This window comes from Erigeron canadensis, chromosome 5 (assembly GCF_010389155.1).
Source record: "Erigeron canadensis isolate Cc75 chromosome 5, C_canadensis_v1, whole genome shotgun sequence".
In the NCBI taxonomy this organism is placed as follows: Eukaryota; Viridiplantae; Streptophyta; class Magnoliopsida; order Asterales; family Asteraceae; genus Erigeron; species Erigeron canadensis.
Genome location: NC_057765.1, coordinates 44,349,108 through 44,372,592, shown reverse-complemented (window position 1 = coordinate 44,372,592; position 23,485 = coordinate 44,349,108). Strand labels below are relative to the sequence as shown.

At 32.9% G+C, this 23,485-nt stretch overlaps 4 protein-coding genes across 15 annotated transcripts; all 4 read right to left on the bottom strand.

Moving 5' to 3' along the window:
- Positions 1 to 2,416: 2,416 nt before the first annotated feature.
- On the bottom strand, positions 2,417 to 5,614 carry LOC122600308 (transcription initiation factor TFIID subunit 11-like). 3 transcript variants are annotated; one of them, XM_043773015.1, is made up of 5 exons: positions 5,468 to 5,614; positions 4,461 to 4,798; positions 3,758 to 3,845; positions 3,119 to 3,218; positions 2,417 to 2,761 (listed from the first exon to the last, which is right to left on the bottom strand). In XM_043773015.1, exons 2-5 carry the CDS (start codon positions 4,778 to 4,780, stop codon positions 2,634 to 2,636), a joined length of 636 nt encoding a protein of 211 aa, XP_043628950.1. In that variant the 5' UTR covers positions 4,781 to 4,798; positions 5,468 to 5,614; the 3' UTR covers positions 2,417 to 2,633. The 3 variants fall into 3 exon arrangements, with proteins under 3 accessions (XP_043628950.1, XP_043628949.1, XP_043628948.1); XM_043773014.1 differs by having other exon boundaries at positions 4,461 to 4,839; positions 5,468 to 5,613; XM_043773013.1 differs by having other exon boundaries at positions 4,461 to 4,818; positions 5,468 to 5,613.
- Positions 5,615 to 6,781: 1,167 nt separating this feature from the next.
- On the bottom strand, positions 6,782 to 9,305 carry LOC122600229. 7 transcript variants are annotated; one of them, XM_043772913.1, is made up of 8 exons: positions 8,999 to 9,305; positions 8,737 to 8,785; positions 8,494 to 8,624; positions 8,206 to 8,287; positions 7,987 to 8,117; positions 7,596 to 7,670; positions 7,272 to 7,409; positions 6,782 to 7,181 (listed from the first exon to the last, which is right to left on the bottom strand). In XM_043772913.1, exons 2-7 carry the CDS (start codon positions 8,782 to 8,784, stop codon positions 7,394 to 7,396), a joined length of 483 nt encoding a protein of 160 aa, XP_043628848.1. In that variant the 5' UTR covers position 8,785; positions 8,999 to 9,305; the 3' UTR covers positions 6,782 to 7,181; positions 7,272 to 7,393. The 7 variants fall into 7 exon arrangements, 3 of the variants coding, with proteins under 3 accessions (XP_043628848.1, XP_043628850.1, XP_043628849.1); XM_043772915.1 differs by having other exon boundaries at positions 7,987 to 8,048; XR_006324025.1 differs by lacking the exon at positions 8,737 to 8,785 and having other exon boundaries at positions 7,777 to 8,121; positions 8,999 to 9,294.
- Positions 9,306 to 12,045: 2,740 nt separating this feature from the next.
- Positions 12,046 to 13,598, bottom strand: LOC122601899. The gene has a single exon (XM_043774632.1). The coding sequence runs from the start codon at positions 13,586 to 13,588 to the stop codon at positions 12,122 to 12,124; it is 1,467 nt and encodes a 488-aa protein (XP_043630567.1). The 5' UTR covers positions 13,589 to 13,598; the 3' UTR covers positions 12,046 to 12,121.
- A 4,382-nt stretch (positions 13,599 to 17,980) lies between these two features.
- LOC122599202 (transcription factor UNE10-like) lies at positions 17,981 to 21,351 on the bottom strand. Of its 4 annotated transcripts, none has more exons than XM_043771662.1 (6): positions 21,034 to 21,351; positions 19,659 to 20,283; positions 19,461 to 19,565; positions 19,245 to 19,310; positions 18,440 to 18,835; positions 17,981 to 18,282 (listed from the first exon to the last, which is right to left on the bottom strand). In XM_043771662.1, exons 1-6 carry the CDS (start codon positions 21,174 to 21,176, stop codon positions 18,193 to 18,195), a joined length of 1,425 nt encoding a protein of 474 aa, XP_043627597.1. In that variant the 5' UTR covers positions 21,177 to 21,351; the 3' UTR covers positions 17,981 to 18,192. The 4 variants fall into 4 exon arrangements, with proteins under 4 accessions (XP_043627597.1, XP_043627600.1, XP_043627598.1 ...); XM_043771665.1 differs by having other exon boundaries at positions 19,461 to 19,559; XM_043771663.1 differs by having other exon boundaries at positions 17,981 to 18,279; positions 21,034 to 21,349.
- Positions 21,352 to 23,485: the final 2,134 nt, after the last annotated feature.

Here is a 23,485-nt window from a genome sequence, read left to right as displayed (position 1 = left end):
AATAAACTAACACTATATTCTTGAGTTATAATTATAAAGGAAAAAAAACTAAGTTAAAGAAAAATTTGTAAAAATGGGTTCTAAGCAACCGCCTCTGAAAGTATAACCCTAAATCTAAGCAACTCGCTATGGCTAAAAAAAGTTAACTCCCCAAATCAACTGCCTCTAACCCTAAATCAAAAAAAGTCGTTGTGGATAACAAAACTTTCAGTAGGGTGATTGAAGAGTCGGAAAAGGAGTTGAAAGAGCTCACAAAAGGACTCCACAAGTGGTATGATGTAAAGCTGCTACAGATGGTTCTATGTGATGGTTGTTCCACCAATTTGGTGATGGGCTCTAAAGCAGCCAACCATCTTCGTACGTGCCCGGTAAGTGAATTTTGATCATCTTTTTCATTAGGTTTTATGTTCAAGAACTACATTCGGTTCGTGGAAACTATCATTTTTAACAACAGCTTTGCCAGCCTCCTTCGTCTGTTTATTTTAACCTTTTGTTGTTTCTCCACTTTGACAGCCAAAAACGACAAACTCATACTTTCAAAGAAATCTGAAGACAATATAAGACATACAACAACAACAACAGCAACTGTACCCAATCCCTGCGCGGGGAGACAATATAAGACAATATAAGACATACATTCCATATAAAGACAACAAGAAATATTACTTCCCCCTGGCTTGGTAGGTTTGTTATTCTTCATTTTTCCAGCTTTACACGCTTCTTTGTTCTTCACGGATCTGCCAGTAGATTGAACTGTTGTCTGCTGATTGCAGTTTCCCTTCGCAATTGATATAGTCCCAAACGATGAACTTAAATGTGAATTTATTCTTCTTGTTGTTCATTAACTTCCTTTTGTCGTTAGATATTTGACGACCATAATTGGATTTTTGGTTTTTAGTGTGACATGTAGAAGACAAAAATGTGAATTTTGAGATTTATCCAAGAAGAAGACATGGATTTATAGTTAATTAAAGTATTTTTTTTCCCGATTCTATTGTATAACTTAAAATTTTGTTCTGAGTGTAGTTGTGATTAAAGATGTGAGAATCTCACAACGATTTTAACTACACACAAATAAACATGTTGGAGTTTAATCTAGACAATATTTGAGTTGTAAACCAGTCAAATTCAGTTAATTATGAGTCTGTTTATTTAAACAAATGGTTATATACACTCTCGGATGCTGAGAAAATGAGTTAACATGTTAATCCATTTAAGTTTAGAATTTTAAAAACAAATATTAAGGTTATAACATATTTAGCCTTACCAAGTTGTTTAGCTCATTTAGTTGAAGAGAGTAGACTAATCGTCCCCAAAATTATGTTGGTTAAGAATGCACTGATTATATAAACAGTAATTATCAATTATAACTGTTGATACACCTATTACAAGTTTTTAATGAGATAAACAAACAAAATAACTAAATAATAACAACAGAATATCAGATTTGTCAACAGGCTCAAAATAATATGATACGCACACATTTCTCTTTTTTTTTTTTTAAAGAAAAAATACTAGTTTTGACCTACACCTATATAGGGCTATAGATGCCGAGTCTTGTCCACCAACAATCAATCCACCATAATTTGATAATCACATGTTAAACATATATGATTGTAATCGTGTATCTCATAATATATATAGATCTAAGCATGACCTTACTTAAGTTGAGAGAAAACGATTTCATGATATGTACACCGTTAAGACGTGTGATCTTCTATTTGAGTCTCTCCTTGTTATGATGGAATGAACATGATTAGTACTTTTGTGTGCGTGCTTTTAGTGGTAAGTATGGGGTTAGACATAAGCCCCTATTTATAGGAGAGTCAAGATAAAGATCGACTCCTAAATCATTAAGGAATGGACACTCAAGAGTCTTTCATCAAGACTAATAAGAGCACTTGATTGTGGTAATGGTAATAATAGTAAAGACTAATATTAAAGAGTCTTATAACTTAACATTATATCAACAATATACAATCATAATGCATAAATAGGTTATGACATATACATAGATATAGATAATTATAGCCTAACATCACACACTTACACACCTAATACCTCTAGATGGAGACTTGTCCACTAATCGGTCAAGCCACCATATGATAAAAGATAATATGAATCTATACACACAGAAGGCTCAAAATAATTTAGCAAGTGTTGTATGAAAGCCCATAGAAAGTGTGCGCGCGCGCACGTGCTGGTACGGTAAACATTACATTCTAGTATAACTGGAGGAGGAGCATGTCATCAAACATAGACCTAATTAAAAGATGCATCATTATTATCAAGTTTCAGAAAAATACAAAATATGATGTTACCACAATTCTGACTTTTCAAAGCTCGGGCTCAACACTGTAAAAGTAAATCAAATTTCGCAGACTGTGGTTGCTATGTATGCTTGCTGCTATGTATCTTCACTCAAATTACTGTGACTACATTCATTTTAAGCATTATACAATAAAAAATCTATAGTCCAACAACACTATGAATATGTTCTATGGGTTGTATAAGCATCAAATACAGATTTCTAAACTAAATGTGGAAAGCAAAGGGAACACAAAAACCCAGAGAAAGGAACTTTAGAAATTGATTTCGAACATATGGACCTACTTTACAAGACAGTAAGATGTCTATCGAAAGAGCCTCTGCATCGACCTTTTTGGTACCTTGCCTTCTAGTTTGAGCCTTCTGTGTGCTTCGCGTATGTGACAAGGTCTGATTGGTCCTGTCTCTTTTCTCTCTGTCATCACTACCTTGGCTGCAAATTCATGACCACTTTTATATCATTTTATCCCATTTTACTCATTTAATTTTGAATAGGTCTATTTATGTTATGCTTCAACTTTTCTTTAAGGGGTCAAACAACCTCCTAAATCATTTTATCATCAATTCTAAATAACTTCCGTAACTAATAAACCTTTAGTAATCATAGCTGACATATATTACTAATAAATAGATTGAAAACTTATAACAGAAGGTATTCAAGATCAATCCAGCCCGGGCCTTTTCGAAATGTTACCCGGTGTAACATGTTACCCAACCAACCCAAATGTCGCTTTTAATGGCATTCTTGTCATGATTTATGTGAAAGTGTAGGTGACAGTGCTCTACAAACCTGTTTCAACGAGTTCCCCGACAAAAATCTTTGCAATTCCAGACACCACAATAGTCATGGGCATCGAAATTTTATTGCTTCCAGTGATGCTGCCTAATAACTGCATTCATGGTACAATATAAATAAGAATGTTATTTACATAGATCGCAATTTGTTATAAGATCATAAAGTTGTGTTTAATGGGGAAGTTTTAAGCCCAAGTAACCAGATGTTATCCTCTTAGGCCATTTGATATATAAGTGTTTTAAGAACATTGAGATGAGACCCTCAAAAAGGGTATATGAAGAAAGAAAATAGATGGTGTAAGTGAATATCTAACTTGTATAAGCAACTCTGCTAATATGTGGCAAAATGGGCACAATCAGGTACGGTCAGAACGTTTGGGGTTTACCTTTTGGCTTTTAAAATTCACAAAACAATTTTCAAAGGTTCTAAAGCCTTGAGTATGCTTCGGCTACCCGTTATCTTTTGGTTCTCTTTTGTAATTTTAGCCATTTGACTTGTAACCTGAATTGATTTAATTTCCACATAAAATGGTTGAACTTGCCCCCACTAGTTCCGCTGAAGTACATGCAACTTGCACACAGTGTGTGTGTGTGTGTGTGTGTGTGAGAGAGAGAGAGAGAGAGAGAGAGATACTCTTTTCATGACAGACTTCTGAAATCCAGACCGTCGAAATGATTCATATCTACTCATTTGTTCCTCGGTAAACTGGGACAGAATAGACCTGAAATATTACAAAGCTGTGATGGTTTAGCCCTGTTCTCGAGTTTCTGTTTATAAGTAAAATATAAGTGCAATGACAATGACAGAAAGGATGTAGGTCTCCGTCCCACCCAAAAGCAGGATGATGATTAACCCCCCCCCCCCCCCCCCTCTTCTCCCCCCAAAAGAAAAAAATCACTCCCTCTCCTCTCCATCCCGTTTCCTTCTTTATAAAAAGTTGAGCCTAATCAAATTTTGCTTTCACTCCCTTTCTCTCAAAACATTAACAGATGCACACAAAATGCAGAAAATAATCCTTCAAGCCACAAAGCAATAATCATAAATATTATGGAATAAAAAGTTAGTTTACCAACTTCATGTGAAGGTTGTAAGCATTTATGAATACTTTATCCCATTAACGGCCCATTTGATTCATTCCAATATTCACCAAGTTTAAACAATTCACCATTTGACCATTTTAACATTTAGCCAAGTTTTTTTCTAAATTTACCCGTCAAAGATAAACATAGCCCAAACCAATCCAAATTTGAGTTAACTAATTTAAAACTGCTGTCATTGAACTACAACCAAATTCACATGATTTTAAGTAAAAGAAAATTAACATAACAAAACTTACTGCATCTTGGCCATCTTGGATGGATCACTCGATGAAGGTAATTTATTAAGTTCAACATCCATATGCTCCTCTTCTTCCTCGTCATCATCTTCCTTGTTCTTTCCAGCTTTGGCGCCTGCTGATGTGGATGCTGACTTTATAGTTGTTTTTTGCGAGGTTATAGAACGAACAACATTGTTTGTATCAGCTCCATGAGAACCAACAGTGATTGGCGCCGCTGCAGTCTGAGCTTCGGTCGATTCATGAGCAACTGGAGAATCAGGCGGTGATTCCTCGTGTTCCTCTGCCGCTACTTCAAAAGGATCCTTGGATTGGTTCATGGGGCTATACTTTTAGCTCTGTATCTCAACCGTATATCCTAATATGCGTGTGTTAGGTTCTGATTAAAGGTAGATGTAAATACTTAACCGCAACACATTAACAAGAAGCAAAAAAGGCTTCAAACGCACTTTTTCCGTTCCAGATAGAAAAACATTTACTTCGACTTCCAAATTCAAACATAACATAAATTTAAGCAAAAGCATTAAACTTTCAAAATCGTAAACGAACATCAATTATGATCCAATAAAATACAAGTATAACCGCAAACGGTTTTTCGATTTGATAGGACTTGTTCTAAAGTTTAATAAACTATCAGTAACATCACCTCTTTAACTAAAGTTTATATTTTTCCAGATTTCAGTCAAGAAAGATGCAAACTTTATCTTGAATTCTTGATTTGATGTAAACTCTACTATTATATTTAGAAGTTTGTTTACTTTTATCTACAAGAACTCACTTATGGGGTGTTAAAGATTAGCAAAATCCTAATATTTATTGCTCAGCTAAAAAAAGAAAATAATAATAATCAAATAGCAAGATGAACCACAAGAATCCCAAGATTAAAACTTTAGGGTTTAAAGATATTAGGGAATGGTACAATTAGGTTAGAAATTAGGGTGACTTTTACATAGAAACTAAGGCTTTTTACATATTTAAAAGATTAATTGGGGAAAAAAAACATTTACCTGATTGTTATTTTGATGAGGAACTGATGGATGTATGTATAGGTACTGCTAGTGATGAGAAGAAGAAAGTCCTCACTTATTCAAGGGTGTTCTTCAAGTCCTTTTCCTTTTCGTATTTTTATGATCTTGCTATTAGTTGGGTTGAATCAGATCGGGTTAGCCCCATATTTGTTTCTATTTCTTTGTTTATTGGCCCGTTAATGATTAAAAACTTAACATATTTTTTCGGTTAAAAAAAATGTAACATATTAAATCATGTATTTTTTTTAACTTATCACATGCTCAAAAATTGTCAAAGTCAAGTGAATAAACATATCTTGTTATCTCACATATGTGAGGATAGTACTTATTTTATACGTTTTGAATATCAATATGATTAGATACGAGGGTTTTCACCCATTTACCATTTTATACATTCAATATATTTAATAACAAAAAAAATATTATTTATGCATTTAGTTATTGAAGGAAGAAATGTTCCTGGAGATGTAGGACTTGAGACCGCCAGATTGATATTTAATAATTTTAAAAGTAGATACTTACATTACAACATACAAAATAATTAGTAAGTCTATCAATTATGTCTCATGATATTGTGTTGTTCAAAGCTTGGAATGGATCGACAAGTGGATAACAATAACACACCTGTTTAACATTAGGTGAAACTCGTGCGTTGTATCGGGCTATTTAGTCGTCTACGTGATTCATAGTAAATGAAATGCAACAAAAATATATTGGTTGATCAAACATTAAGGCGAAATGAATTTCAATAAAATAATTAAAAACAATAACTACAACTAAAATTATTGGGTTAATATGGTTGATCTGTAACATATGCATGCTTATTTTGATATATTTTACTTGATTGTTAGTGTATAAAATCAATATTATTTGCTTGTTAATTGAACAATACAAAATTAAAAATGGTACACTACAAAACACTTATGAGGGGAGATCAGTAACTTTTGTAAAACAAATAAGATGAATTGCTGAATTGGATATTGGTTTCCGTAACAATTGCCTAAGTTTCCATTTGCCATTAATTACTCGTATTTCATTAGTCGAATGATTTACATATGAAAATCCATTACTATGGATAGTAAATTACAAAATGACACACCATTAGGTTAAAAATTCAAATATTAGATTTATAGATTATGTGTATCATTTACTATTTACAATTTAATATATATATAACCTTAATTTGTTATTTTAATGATGTATTTATGTAGACGCTTATTTGTGCCAAAGTTTGATATTACTACATAATCACTAAGATAGCCTAGTACAATTAGTATATAGAAAGAGGGATCATACAAAGATAATTCTAAAATTTGAATTGGGTTTAGACTTCAGATGATCCCGTAGGATAGAGCACTACACAAATAATTTCTAAGGTTCCAAGTCCTGAGATGACATGAAAACCAAACTACTCAATATCTTGCACAATGGTAATAAGTGAACAAAGACTGGAACATGAAATGAGATACCCTAAAATGAAAGCTATAATTGTGTGGACACAAAAGAAAAGTAGCAGATCCCCAATATACAAAGCGGGAAATCGATCTCCTTATGAACTGTCATTAGATCTCATGGATGATATGAATCGTACTGGAACAGAAGCAATTGGGCTGCTTAAATGTCACTGCCAATTGGGTAGTCGTAGTTTCCCGCTCAGCCTCTATATTGCTTCTAGACATATACCAGCAAACCACTGGAAGTAGATTTCCACAAAATTAATCATTGTTCGCAGAAGTTTAGAAGGACCAAGCATAACTAATAATTCATATCAATTGTAACTAACCCGTTTGGATCCACTCCCGTTACAGAGAAAGCTACAAGTGATTTATTTTTTTATCTCGTTCACGACTCTAAATTTATATTTCGAGATAAGTAATGCGCTTGAAGCAAAGGAGATGACAAACTTCATATCCAAATAATACTGCAAATTTTCAAGATGGAAAACAATCAAATTTAATAAGCAAGAAGGCACATAATAATTGAATATTGCAAATTTAAACCTGCTGAAGTCCAAGAGGACCTAAAGAGGTTGGCCCTTTCTTCAATAATAATCAATATCATCAAAAATGCAAATAAGATAACAGTTTTTGTAAGCCTCGTTACTTACATTGTTGAAAAACGTTCCCTACCAACAAACATTTTGGCTGCTATAGCAAACATTTTGTAGACTTTCGCAGAGTTCCTGAAAAACACATAGAAATTAGATCTTGATGATCGATACCAATCAATTCTAACAAAATTCTAAAATGATAACTAATATAACATGGATTAAAAGTAAATCCAAATACCTGAAGCATTAGGGAAGGAACCATTCTATTTGCTAAATATTGAACAATGATTGATTACATCCAATGAATATGACCAGTTCGGCAAGCACCAAAAAACCACATGCTTTGACCCATTACCCAATTTGCCTTATTATGTCATCTCTAAATAATACATTTGTCTTTTTGGTATCTAGATCTGATAAAAATAGTGAATAGCTGGATAAATTTTACCCAAGAATGTCACAGAACTGAAGACATTTTGGCAGAGCGTGTAATCCGTGATGTGCTGCAAGCTTCAACAAAGTTATCAAGATGAGGTGAGGAATAACACAAACAGTAAATTTGGTGATCTTGATTTGCACCTAGCTAGGAATAACACCAAACAGTAAATTTGGTTAATAACGCCTACAATAATAGCAAGATATACAGTGATATATATTGAAGACTTACTCTAAATCCTTGAGATAACAGTAGTCTAGAATTGGGCTGACATGGTGTTGGGAGAGAACATAATCTTTGAAGTAAACATAATCTATGAGATGGACACAGAGCTAACATTAATAATGTTAAACATCAATCCGTATACTGCTAAACTTGAATCAAGTCAATAGACTCAAACATGTTAAATGAGTAGAACATGGCAAATGTGTTGATGTCACCTAAAGTGTATGTTAAACGGATAAAATCTTATAATTATTTTAATCTTAATCTGATCACTATAATTGCTTATAATCTTACTTGTGATTCCTTTGCGATCCATTAGATGCGGTAGAAAAGGCCTTTATGGAAACAGTTACACCATCATTCAAGACATGTTGCAACTGCGATATATTTTTCTTGCCTCTTAATGAAGAGGGCATTCGACTCTCCTGCCAAGTTAAATCAATCAAATTTTAAAAGATACACCTATATAAATGGTAACACTTATATTGTCTTAGTTCATTTAATAGATAACCAAGAACGTGTGACGCGAACCCTTACAGTTTCATTCCGTGTCCTAGGACATACATCGTTAAGCCTTGTTACCATCCTAAATAAATGATAACCCTAATATTATAATCAATTGTAAAACCCGAATATCATATTGATTAATAGACACAAAACATCTCTATATTACTATGAATCATGAAAAACCCATTTCGAAATCCATATATACATATAAAATTTTCATGAATTACATTCACAAACATTGAAACAAAGATCGATTAAACTAAATTTTACTCAAAGGATTGAAAATTTTTACCTGGAATAGGTGTTGACATCGTGATGCTGTCAGTGGGTATAAAGAAAATAGAACCTGCGAGATATATAAGTGGATTTCGCCATTTATTTCAAAACCCTAAATCTTTAAAGTTTAGAGATCTGAGAGTATCTTTAAGGATGGAAAATATAAAAACATTTTGGGAAATCAAATATATTAAGGGAGTTGGGGAAACTGAAAATAGAAAAAGATTTGGGAAAAATGGTTGTCAAACGATGGGAAAGATCTAACAGTATAACTATTTCCTATATATATGTTCGATCAAATGAGGCTTATTAATAGTGGGTTTCCAAACAATGAACAAAACCAGCGTTTGGTTGAACTGGTAAAGATGCACTCATCACTCATCTTAACTAGATCAATACCCGGTCGGTGACCGGGTTACCAAGTAAATTTATAAGCATTTTATTCAGAAATAAAATTTATTATGAAATCGAGTATAATGTTAAATAAAGTCATAAATTTGCACAACTTTTGATATAAGATATATAGAGTCGGTTTGATATATATTAAGATTGCCAATACTCGACTTTACCCGAAATTTGATTTGAAACCGACTCAGAAAACTGGGTTAGGGTTGTGAATCTCGACCTAGTAACCCGCCAACTTGACTTTTTGTGGGCCAGGGTTGGGTTGACCATTTGGTTTAATAAGTCAATTCGTTAACCTAAATATAATTTAATTTATATAATGTTTTTTGATAGGTCAATCCATCAACTTACTTAATCCAAAACCCACAACTCATTTTGATTTTAATTCAACCCGTCAACCCACCAATCTATATTACTTGAAGTCAACTCACTAACTCATTTAACATGTCAACCCACCAATCCATGTGATTTGAAATTAACCCACTAACCCATTGCAAACCCGATTTTTTTGTGTTGGTGGCTAGGTTCGGTTTGACAGCAGGTTGAGATTTTCAAGTCGATTTTGATATCAAGTCAGGTTCAGGTTGGTTATTTTCAACCCGTTAATCCAAATCAGTTAACCTAAACCTGTTATAATTATGTAAATAATTATAAACATATTTATTTTAGCTTTTGTTCTATATAAAGTTATTCATCCGTGCATTGGAAATTTTAAAGTCGATCTTTGGTGAAGTGGACCATCGTCACCCTCACCTGATTTAATACGTAAAATTTATAAGCATCATTTTTAAATTTGATTTAACTAAAAATTTAAATCTTTTGAAAAATTATTAACCATGTTACGCATTGTGGGGATACGATTCTTGTTTATATTTTCGCACCGTATTTATACATTGTATCTGTAATATCTATAATTTCCAATTTTGATTCTTGATTTTCGATATTGATTTTGGTTTCACATTTCATGTTGTAGAATTGACCAACTCTAAATTGAAATAAGCTATTGTTTGTTATTTGAACATCCTTACTTTTTCCTGTATTTCATTTCAGATGGAATTACCAATTAATAGAGAAATAAGGTTATCTTGAAGTTCCAAATGGTATTAAAATTAAAAGGCATGTTTTTTTAATATTATTATGGTTCTAAATTTAATAAAAGAACATTAAATACCTTAAATACCAGTCACTTTTTATAAAAACAAAATTTCAATTGTAAATACCATACGTTTAAGTAATTACAGTTTACAACATAGTTATGTTAGTTAAATACATTTACTGGTACTAAATTAATATTGTGATTAAAAAAATAAATAAATAAAATTATTCAATATATAAACCTAAAAGAGTTGTATATTCATTAACGTTCTAATAGTAGTCTATAAATGACTTTTATTTTTATGCTGAGGTTTACTTTTTTAGTTTATTTTGAAAGGTAAAAAGTAAAGAGTAAGTATTAATATTTTTTTTAGGGAAATGCTAAATACAGCCCTAAGGGCTGTATTTAACGTGCATAAAAAAACTTGTACCTTTCATATTAAAAGTCCGCCTCCTGATTTTCATGGTAAATTTACAAACAATTTATGCACCATAAACACAGCCCTAAGGGCTGTATTTAGCAAACCCCATATTTTTATGTTATTATAAATATTTATGGGGATACTTTGAAATGAGAAGTGTTATGTTTTTTTTAATGATATAAACTCAAATGTCATATAAATTGTTAAGTATAATGTAATTAATTATGAAATTGTGATTGATGAGTATGTTGTTACTGATCATTGTCGTGTTTCTTTTTTGGTACACAAATTCAAAAATTCTAAGAATAATTAGCATTAGTATTATTAATATGCAATTAAATAGTTACCATGTTTATTATCTTTTGACTTTTAGATTTTAGAAAGTTGATTTTGAATTTCAAAGGTCAAGATTTAAAAGCTTATGATTTTTAATGGCCAAGATCAAAAGTTTAAAATATTTTTTTCTCTTAGCTATGGTGGCCATATATATATATAATACGGACGTTGCGGGTTCGAACCAACAACCGTATTATTTTTAATATAAAGGGTATATTTATGCCTTGCATGCTTATGTGGACCATACACATTAACACGTAAATGTTGTGTTGCTGACGTGGGGTTCGAATCGCTCTGGTAACGTCACATAGGAAAATGCTGACGTGGCAGGCTTAAAGAGCGCCACGCGAGCACTTTCTGATAGACTTTTTCTTCTCACTTATTATCCAGAGTTAACGATATCTCGCTTAAGGAGATATCTAGCCATGCAATTCACCAGATCCAGACACGCCAATAGGTTTTATATAGATATATAGATAACTTTTATGGCTTAAAAAATTAATCTTAATGTAAAAAGTTTCATACTTTAAGTAAGATACAATATTTACAATATTCACCTCCCATTATCGCATGATACCTCATTTTCTTATATTCTTTCACTCATTCATTCAATCAATGTTCTATATCATGCTTCTTCAATTATTAACATTAATATTTTGTAAAACTAAATATACTCAAACTTAATTGAAGCAGTTACATATAGGATAAGAAGGATTGCACTTATTGTATATATGCATGTAATATCAAGTTTGTATCAAGACACCAGCTTTATTTATATATATAATAATATATATGTTTAGTCGAATTTACAAAAGAAAGTTAATTACAGTTTCTAAACTACATATATACTTGCTTTGTAGTAATAAAACTTTTCTGGCAATTTATAGGTCGGGAGCCACATCAGTAATTGAACCAATCCCAACTTGCAACCATGAAGATGAATCGCCATTTGTGTCCTTCAAATCACCAAGTTTCGCCAATTTCGCCTTACTCTGATCTTCTTCATCCACATTACCTTCCATTGTTGTTGCGGCAATACCATCATCTTGATCCACATTGATTATTTGATGTTGTTCATGATGATCTTTTGCATTCCCATCTCCATTTTCTTGATCCGCGGCTGAACTAGTCCATGCATGTAGATTGATCTCCGTTGACACCTCTGACGACTTTATGGGGATTTGAACGTTGTCATGAGTTGTGTCGTTTGTGTTATTGGGAGGAGTAGTCGAGAGGTTGAGGTTTAGTTCGAGTCCTTTGGGTATTGCCAAAGCTCTTTGATAGAGTTGTTCTATATGTTGATGAAAGTTCAACTTGCTTATAGATGTTGTTTCGGATGAATTAGTAGTAGTGTAATTCGAGGTGATCCAATGGCACCTTTTGTGACCACCTAGGGCTTGACCGGATGCAAAAGTCCGGTAACAAATGGAGCACTTATGCTCCTTTGCTTTCCGCCCTGCCAATGAAGCTGGACCCGTGATAGCAAGTCCATGGCTTGATTGGTAGGAACTTGTAGCTTTATAATTATTATCGAGTATGATAACATCTTGATCATTTGTTAAGTTATCATCAAATTGATCGTTTCGTGATGCAAAACAACCTTTAACGTTCTTGTGACTCGCTCTATGTCCGCCCAATGCTTGATGTGAGCTAAACACCTTTTTACATGCTTTACATTGAAACATTCCCTTAAGGTTTGTGGTATTAGCCTCCCCTTTGGCTTTATCTAACGGTAATGGAGGAGCTCTTGTGACCGAAGATTGTAAAAGAACCGGCTCGAAAATATCCCTTCTTGGCTCATCCTTGTTGTTTGTGGTGGCCTTAAGATTTCCCTCTTGTTCCATTTCCATTAAATCAACACTATTGTTTGATAATGCCATTAAACATTTAGCTAATGTGATATCCTCTTCATTTGCACTACTAGAACAAACCCTTACAGATCTCTTCCTCTTATACAACCCACTCCCACCACCATATTGGCCAAAAACATCGGCTTCATCATCGTCGTCATCATCATTATCAGTTTCTTGAGACCAAACAAGCGACGTTTCACCATCTTCTGAGCCACATTTTCCATGTTCCAAGAAAGACTTCCATGATAAGAATTCCTTACCACAATTCTCACAAAATCGTCTAAACCGATTATGATTTGTTCTTAACGCGTACACTCTTTGGTTTCCATCCCCATCATCGCTTGGATCGTCATCGTCGTCGTCAAGATTCATAGTTTCATCCCCAACACCATGAGCTCTCATATGCCCACCTAATGCTCTACCACACATGAAACCCTTTTTACAAATTTTGCAAAAATGTTTGAAATTTGGTTGTTGGTTATCAGAACAAGCCATGGATGATATGAAAATGATGAGAAATGGTTATGATCTTTGTAGTTGAAGTTGTCCTGGTTTTAAGTAACACTAATGGTTTGTGTAGTAAAAGTTGAGTGTGTGTGACAAGTGGGAGGAGGGTAGTAGTTTTAGAGACTTTTTCCATCTTATTTCAACAAAGGAAGCACAGGCCTTTTCGAAGCGCCTATGATAGCGTATGATTTTCCCCATTTGTGACCGAGGGTTGCTTGCTTTGTTTTGTAGTAATCGAGATGTCGATATATATATATAGCATTTGAGGTTGTTTAAACATTGTTACTTAATTGGATCATTATGCATGCAAAATTTGTTTAAGATACTGACCTTATATTAAATTTAGTAATGAATCAAGTGCTTAGTTTGTAACATCATTCAAAAAGGATGCCCGATGTCGAATATGATTATAGTTTGATTTCATTTTAATTGATCTAATAGTATAATTTTTATATACTTCTATAAAAAGCAAACTATCTCCTCCCCCTTTAACCAATTGAGACTTTGAAATGATCATATTACTCTTCTTCTTTATTTACTTATTTAAACATCTTCACTTATATACCTATGATACCATTAATGAAATAACTTACAAATAGATTCCCCAACACTTAAATAACTATATTAATATCTCTTACATCAATTAATTTACATGCACCACCACGCCACCGCCACGGTCGCACATCGCCGTCACTATACCGTCATTGCTACCACCATCGTTGCCGCATCGTGCGGGCATACGTATTTTAATTTTAGATCAAGACATTTGCTTTGTAAGTAAAGGGCCAGTTCTGAAAGTAAGGCCTGCAATAAATAAATTTTAAACAAGGCCCGGATCATAGCGTATTTGGCCCAAAGTTAACTTGTAACATTTTGGCCCATAGTTAACTTTTAAGAATCTCTAGTTTTTTTTTTTCTTTTTAAAGTTAGTTACGATTCAGACGTGCTAGAGGCAATTTTAACCAACAAATCGTTGGACCTCCAATCTCTCCTCATAAAAAATACCTCATGGAAAGTTAGTTTATCTGTGATTTATCACACATTGCAATTTAATACTTGTCTCTCACAGACAACTAACTTTACGTGGACTAGTTATGCCCACAATTTTGTATGTTCTTCATTTCACAATTAGTCACAATTTATAGGGGTACAATTAGCCTCCTTAAAAATATTTATCATCTCGACAATGTATCAATCAACTATTGCAATTTGCGGTTTGCCACATGCATATACAAACAAATAAAGAAAATTAAGATGATCGCTTGTTAACTTGTTTTAATAAGATTCTAATCTGATTATATCTATCAATGTGTTTTTTTTTCCCTAACAGTATAGAACTAACGTAACATAGTCGTTATATGAAGATTAATTTCCAGTTATTCAATCGCATACCCACAATTTTGACTCCAATTTTTATGAGTATTGATATCATACAATGTGTTGCCTGCTTGGTTGTGAGTTGGCTGAGTGATATGATGACTCAAGATTTTTTCGTTTAGCTGTAATTTTCTTACATTAAAACCTGTTATTTGACAAATCACTAAAAACAGAATAAGTAGAATATATTACATCAAACTACGGTCTCTGCTACTACAACTAGCATTGTATCCGCGCAATGCGGCGGTAGTGACGGCGACAGTGGTTAAGTGGTGTCGGTGACGGGTGGTGATCGATGACATCGATAATTGGTGTTGAGTGGTCTAACCGTGTATGTTGATACAATGCTGGTAGTGATATTTTAGAAGATAAGGGTTTAAAGTGTAAATTAATTCATTAAGGGTAATTTTGGTAATATCTAATAACCATTTTTCTTATGGGTTGTTTATTAAGGGCAATCTAGTAATTTCCCATCTAACTATTTTCTAACCATTTCCTAAAATAAGGGGTGAATAATCATTATAAAGGAGTATTAGATAGAGAAGTCTGAGGTAACTATTGACTTAATTAAAAATGTCTATGGAAAATGACTTCAATTAATTACGTTTGCTTTAACATTTGTATGTACTTAAACACTCTATACTCGATCTTCGGAACATTATACTCCGTATTACATTACACATAAATATCATTGACTGATGTGTGTGGACGTACCAGCAGTGAACATTATCAACACTTTATTAGATCAAATTTAATTTACCATAAGTTTTTTTTTAATTGTAATTAAAAAGTTGATTATTTCAAATGTGAAGTATTGTATTGTGTATTATGTATGAGGATCGGAAAGTGCATATGGAGTTTTCAGTTTTCACATCCAATTTGAATGAAAAACGTCTCAAATTTGATTTATACAGGTGTTGATAATGTTAGAATATATATAACGTGATAATGTAATATTTTACTGATATGTATTATTATTATTAGAGAAAATAGCCTAGATACCCAAAAATCATCTTTAATATACGAAAATACCCAACTTTTTTCGAATGCACCAAAAATACCCATAAAATCGCAAGACCGTAAGGAGGAGTTGCGGATCGCAAGCACTAAGCAGTGCTTGCGATCTGCAAACAAGGCTTGCGATTTTGACTTTTTTTGACTTTTGGATAAGATTTTTTGTTAAATTTTCTTGTACTTGTTAAGATAGCAATCAAATTTTTATGTACTTTTTTTACTTATGAATTTACCAACAACCTTTCACCATAAACAACACCATAATTTTTTGTTTCTTTCAATTTGCAAAGTAAAACGTATGTTTTTCTTAGCTAATAAGTATTTAGTATTTAATGCCGTTGCAAAAAGTGGCAAACCATGATGACCAATCTTGTAATTACAATGTTGAGAAACAACTACTGAAAAGATACAAGGGTTTTTGAAACAACAGTACCAACTACCAAAAATCCAGCCAAGTAAGGACCTGTACAAAATTGAAACTTTCTTTTATCTCTAGTCAACTAAAAAACCTGCTTGCTCAAAAATATTTATCATCGAGTTTCTGTAAGTTTCAAGCACAAAGCAACAAAATATTGACCAGTTTACACCTCTGACTCGAGTCCAGTAATAACGTGGTCCATTTTCTTGATAAAACCTGTTGAAATTACTATTTAACGAATTTTAATCTTAGCTTTGTTACTAGATTTATGTCTTTCAAGATTACCATGATCAAAGAAACACAAACAGTATCAAATTTCACTTGTTAAATAACAATTTCCCATAATGAAACAGAGAAACCGTCTCAGTTCTTAGTGACACACCAGTACCTAAGAAGATTCAGAGTTCACCCTCAAACTTCCATCCTAACTCTACATTTCAAACAAAAAATAAATTAAAAACTAAATAAAAAACTAAATACTTATTAGCTAAGAAAAACATACATTTTACTTTGCAAATTGAAAGAAATAAAAAATTATGGTGTTGTTTATGGTAAAAGGTTGTTGGTAAATTCATAAGTAAAAAAAAGTACATAAAAATCTGATTGCTATCTTAACAAGTACAAGAAAATCTCACAAAAAATCTTATCCATAAGTCAAAAAAAGTCAAAATCGCAAGCCTTGCTTGCGGATCACAAGGACTCCTCGCGGATCGCAAGACTTGCTTGCGAATCGCAAGGAATCCTTGCGATCCGCAACTCCTCCTTGCGGTCTTGCGATTTGATGGGTATTTTTGGTGAATTCGAAAAAAGTTAAGTATTTTTATATATTGAAGATGGTTTTTGGATATCTAGACTATTTTCTCTTATTATTATTGTTTTGAATTGATGAAAAAAAAACCTTCACATTTACTTAGGGTGTTTAGTAGAAATATAAACAGATCTAGAAGAGAGTATAATATGTTAGGGACATACAAATTAATCATTTTAAAAATTATTCAGTTTCTCCAACAATTATTTCTTTGAGCAAATCATCAACTCCACTACTACTTAGGGTAATAAACATGAAGAAACTTATGCTCTCAAAATATCCTATATTTTTGGAATAAACAGTTAAACATGAGAATTGAATGATTTTAATTATTGGATTGAAGTGAGGTCACAATCCTATAAGAAAAACCTCTGGTCGATATTTGCATATATATATCTGACGCCGACGGTATGAGATCCAATTATTTGTAGTACAAAACATTGCACGTTGCATGTTTCTCTCCATATGCATTCAAACATATATATGTTGACAAACACACTTTAAAGTGTTACTGGTAACAATACATTCTTCAAGAAATATAGAAATGGTTTCTCAACCAAATAGAAATTAAATAAAGATATCTAATTAGTCTCTGTAATTACTTACCTTTTGTCCTTTTCTCCTTTCATCAACGTATATTACATAAACGCTAAAATCACATACCGAAAAACATCGCATAATTAATTCGAGTAGTTAGCATGTTCAAAATATAACAACAAAAAAAAAGAAAGAAAAAGAAAAGATTATCGATAAACTCTTCATATATATTTATTGATTGTTATATATATGAGCTAAACATGGAATATATAATAGAAAGAACTACTATATATGTATATACCTTTAAATGATATTTTAAAACCTACGTACGTACACACACGTTACGTAACCTAAGTAAAATTAAAGTTAATTATAAATTAAATACTAGCATGTTTAAATAATTAAAAACAAGATCGAAAGTAATTAATATATATAGTTTCAATTCTTGAGACCGGTGTAGCCAGGCTGATTCTGCATTTGCTGAAACATGGCAGCCATTCTATTGTAACCGTCCATAGTCATTGGCTGCTGAAACCAAATTATATAACATACAAAAATTAAAACTACGTACTATGTTAATTTATTAGTTGCCAAATGATATGATATATACAAATTAATTAAAAAGTACTTGCATGCATGTCATTAAAAAATGATCATTATGTTTGGTTAATGATTATATATATACCTGCGATTGGCATGCAAGGAAGGCCGCCATCGGGTCGTTTTGGTTTGTTGTAACTCGTCGATCTCCGGCTGTTCCTGCTTGATGCATATCCCATGATGGTTGCATGAAGGCGGAAGCAGGGTGGAAGCCAGCCGGCATTCCAAGAATGTTGGGGCGGTTTCCCCCAATGGCGTTCAAATCCATGACCCCTGGTGGCGGCGGCATTCCCATTCCCATGGCGGCGCCGGCCATTCCCATTGTCATCGGGTGGTTCATCATAGCGGCCATTTGAAGTTGTTGCTGTTGTTGCATGGCCATCATCATAGGTGACATGTTCATTCTACCTATCATGTGGATTTGAGCTTGTAATTGCTTTAGATATTCGATCACTTCATCCAGCATTGACGCTTTGTCTGTCTAAAATAATCGAAACAAATAATTATATTTCATCACATATACTTAATTAATGTATTAATTAGACCCGTGTAAAATTTTAACTAACAAATGTACGTTTATATAAGTACGTGGTAATTTTTCACCGAGCTAAGCTAGTATTCCTTCCGTCCTATTAAACTTATCCACTTTTAAATTTTCAAAGTCAAACTTTATAAACTTTGACCTTAAATATCTTTGTTTGTCTTGTATAATATTAATGAAAGTTATATGAATTGATTGTGTTTTAGATATGTATTTTATTGATATAACTATCATCAACTATTATATAACACAAATAAAAATATATATGTTAAAATTTTACTTTAAATTTTAAAAATGGATAAGTTTAATGTGAATAATTAATAGGAATTAGTTTAAAAGTATAATATACCTTATTGGCATTTGGAACAAGCTTTTGTAGTGTCTTCATTTTCTGATTGATCTTGTCCCGTCGTTTCTAAATATATAATTCATGATTTATCAACGTTACACATCATGATTTTTTTGATAATAACAATAACAACAATAATAGAAAGTTGATCTTATAGATAATTCAGTTTGATTGTCAAACTTATATGTGAAAAATTAAAAGAAAATCAATCATCACCCGTTCAGATTGGTTATGAATAGCAGCGGCTCGACTTCTTTTAGTCGAAGTTGTTGACGACTTTCCCTTTCCTTTCTTTTTGTCTTCCAATTCACTACTCTGCTTCTACGTACATATATAATAAGCAAGTGCATTTTTTTTATTTTACACAAAACATATATAATGTTTGTTTGAAATGTGTATATATTTTGTACGTACCTGAGGTCGACTATGGCAAACAGAATCATTTTCATCAGGAGATGTCGATTTAGTAGAATGTTTACCACCGGAGACCGTATTCCCTGGCGACCCCATGGAAGGAGATGAGTTGAACCCGCCTTTCACACCCAAATCCCTCTCACATGTGTCAAAAGTCAATTGTCGGCTACTCTCCATTCCGAACGTCTCACTACCACTCACACTTTGGCTGCTCCATTCACGCGCTGTTGCCCCACCATTGGCCACCATGTGGTCCCCAAAACCGGACTGCGCACCACTGCATGATGCCACGCGTGTGGAACAGCGCGTGAGAGCACCATTGGTCCCAGACAACAGCGCACGAGGTTGGGTGTTTGCGCTTGGGACCAAGGCGTCCATGGTCATGGTAGCGGACCTACCACTTGTAACCACGGCCGAGCTGTGGTGGTCTATCCATGGGACTAAATCGTGGGCGTAGAAATCCAATTGGGGTTTGTGGCAGGTGGCTTGGTTCACAATGGCTTCTAAGGTCTCGGCTGCGCGTGGTTTGTCCCATGTGTACTTGCTGACCACGCGCGGTGGACCTAAACCGTGCATGGCAACTTGACCATTTTTCCACGTTAATTCTGCCACCTCATAATCCAATCTGGAGTTAAACAGATTAAAAATAGGAATAAATCAATTCATTGTAACAATATATGTATATATACTTGATTATATATAATAATAATAATAATAATAATAATAATAAAAAGATTCAAGTTATATATAGTATGAAAAGTTTCATTAGTTACATTATATTTATAGACAAACTAAAGAGGTGAAATAATCTAGTATATATAGCTTAACGAACAATAAGAATATACTTATTGATTGGTATGATACTTAGTTATTGATCTTATCTTAATCTTATCATTTGATATTGACTTATGATTAAGATATAACTAAGATAATATCAATATTATATTCTTATTGTCCATCATGTCATGGTAATTAATTAATAAGATTACCATACACTAGCTACGTTATTATATATACTAACAATAATAGTGTATAAGATGTATGTGCCATATGTATTAGTATATATGAATCATGAATGTGAATGAAGAAACATAACTAATTTCAGAGATAAATCTCGCTACCTAGCTAGCTATACAGAAAAAAATAATATATAATATCCAAAAAACATATTTAATTAGAAAGATCCCATTCATATAATTAATACATATTCTATCTAGCTATCTTGAAAAAGAATGCATAACGTACGTACAAGATGAATTCTTAAACATGTTATTATCGACAATATAAGAAAACGTAGCATTCATCATGCAGAGTGGGAATACGTAAAATTATATTAATCAATTTATATGAGTAAAAGATAATATAGAAAACGTACGTGGGAACATCGAGAACGGATGACATGGAGTTGGAGGAAGGAGCACGTAAGGCGACTTTGAGACGACCCTGATCAGGGTTTGATGAAGAGCTATTAGGAGCAGGATTGTCTTCTAAATCCCAACTGGGTACACACTGACTCATTATTCTTCTTCAAATTAATTAGAATGCAAAATAATGAACAGAATTAGAAACAAAAAATGTGTATAGTGTTTTTAGAGAAATATGTGGTGCATCATAAGCTAGGAAAGGGGAGATAAACAGCTGCCTTTTGTCTCTAGGTTCCACATATATGGACTAGGACTAATTGGGGTCACATTTGGGTGCAATTTGATTTGCAAGTGTATTTATTATTGGGCTACAAGTTATGATAAGAACAATGTCAGAAAGTAGACGAGAAAACAATTGGACCACCAATTATTATTTCTTACTCGGATATATATTATATACTTTATTTGATTTTAAACTGAAAACGATTAAACGAAAATGAGGAAACTAGTTCGTTTGCCGGTCATGAATCTACTATCAAATTATACGTATACACCTGCTAGTAGATAGCTCTAAGTTTGTTGCCATTATTAAATTAGCTGACAATTTAATTAAAGTCGCCCAAGTTTGATTCAATTCATATAAGTATGTTATTGTGACATGTAGGGTGACCAAAAACCGAACCGTAAAACCAAAAACCGAAAAAAACTGAGAAAACCGAATCAAACCGATTGGCTTGGTTTTGGTTTTCCAAAAACCGAACGAATCGGTTCGGGTTTCGATTTCATATACAAAAACCGATTGTTAAAACCGAACCGAACCGAAACTACATATATTAATATATATTCTTATGCTTATAGTTGGTGAATTAAATAAAACAAATATTAGATTATTTTGAAAACCAAAATATAAGTGAATCCTTATTTTCCTAGGAATAATACGTTATACATTAGGATCAAAATTGAAACTTGTTTATATGTTAAGGTTAAAATGAAACTTGTGTAAAAAAAGGGTTGATTATGTATAACAATATTAAATTTAAGGGTTAAAGTTGTATAAATGGAAAAACTTTAGATCTGGACCATATTTGTCGTCTTCTTCGTTGTTGCTTCCTCTGTAACTGAATATTTCTTCATATATGAGCTTCTATTTTTAATGTCTCTTTACTAAACAAGTTCGTAGCTGTAGTTTTACTCACAAAAAGCCGAATCAAAACCGAAACCGACCCAAAACCGAGATAAAAACCAAAAAACCAAACCGATAAAAAACCGAACCCATTGGTTTCACAAAATGAAAAACCGAATTAATCGGTTTGGGTTTCGGTTTTGGGTCAAAACCGATCCAAACCGACCCATGCTCAGCCCTAGTGACATGTATAGAGATATCATTGTGTATATAGGTTAGCAAGATCCAAATTTGGTAAGCCAAAGGAAATATAGTAAAACTTTTATAGCACGATAACAATGTGCACTACTACAAAAATACATGGTTTTTTGGAACGCTCATTTGGAACGGTTGTGATAAAATTCCGTTCCAAAGTTAAAAATAATGGTGTTTGGAACGGTTTTGAAATAAACCGTTCCAAAACTTTGTATACGAGAACGGATTTTAGGAGAAGTGTTCCAAATCCGTTATAAACATTTAACATTGGAACGGTTTTCGTTCAGGCGTTCCAGAAAGTGTTCCAAAATGCGTTGATGTGTGAAATCGAGTTTAATAATTGATAACAAGATCTACCGTTTACTGTCTACCACACACTTACGGGCAGTGTAACCGTTCATATGTAATATAGTTAATGGGTAAGACCAGGATCGAACACAAGGACTAAATGTTGTACTTAAGGTTGTAAAAATGTAAATCAAGAGAAAGTTTGGTTTGTGACCGAGTTGTCACTTTGCGTTTCAGAAAGCTAATTAATCGACAAGTAAAATAAATTAAATACTCAACCGGTGTCAATCGAGAGTATGCAAAAATAGTATGAGTTGTAACAAATAATTAAAAAGCCATCTATGTCGAATCCACTACACAAGAAGTTTAGGTTGCATATGGTTTAAGCTCAAAATTCAATATTGTTGGTGACAATAATCGTGTCAAGACTAAAACACACCCGACGTGCACTCCGGTTGTAAAATCGACTCAATCACCTAATCAATTCAATTCCTTGCAACAAGTGGTACCACCAACCTTATTATACTTCCTTGAACTAACTAGTTTGTTTGACTACTTAAATAACAATTTTATCTTTGTGAAAGAAACGTGGTACCACCAACCGTTAAATTCACTTAACAAAGTAATTTCTATTAAACTTATATTCTTTACTATCATACCATGACCTAGCAAAAATTGTTCATAGACAAACAACTAAAATAATACTTGCATTCAACTAGTACCACTATCGAAAAACACAAATATCACCAAGAACACAAATCTAAGTGGAAGAAATCACTTCATTAAGATCTTGACAA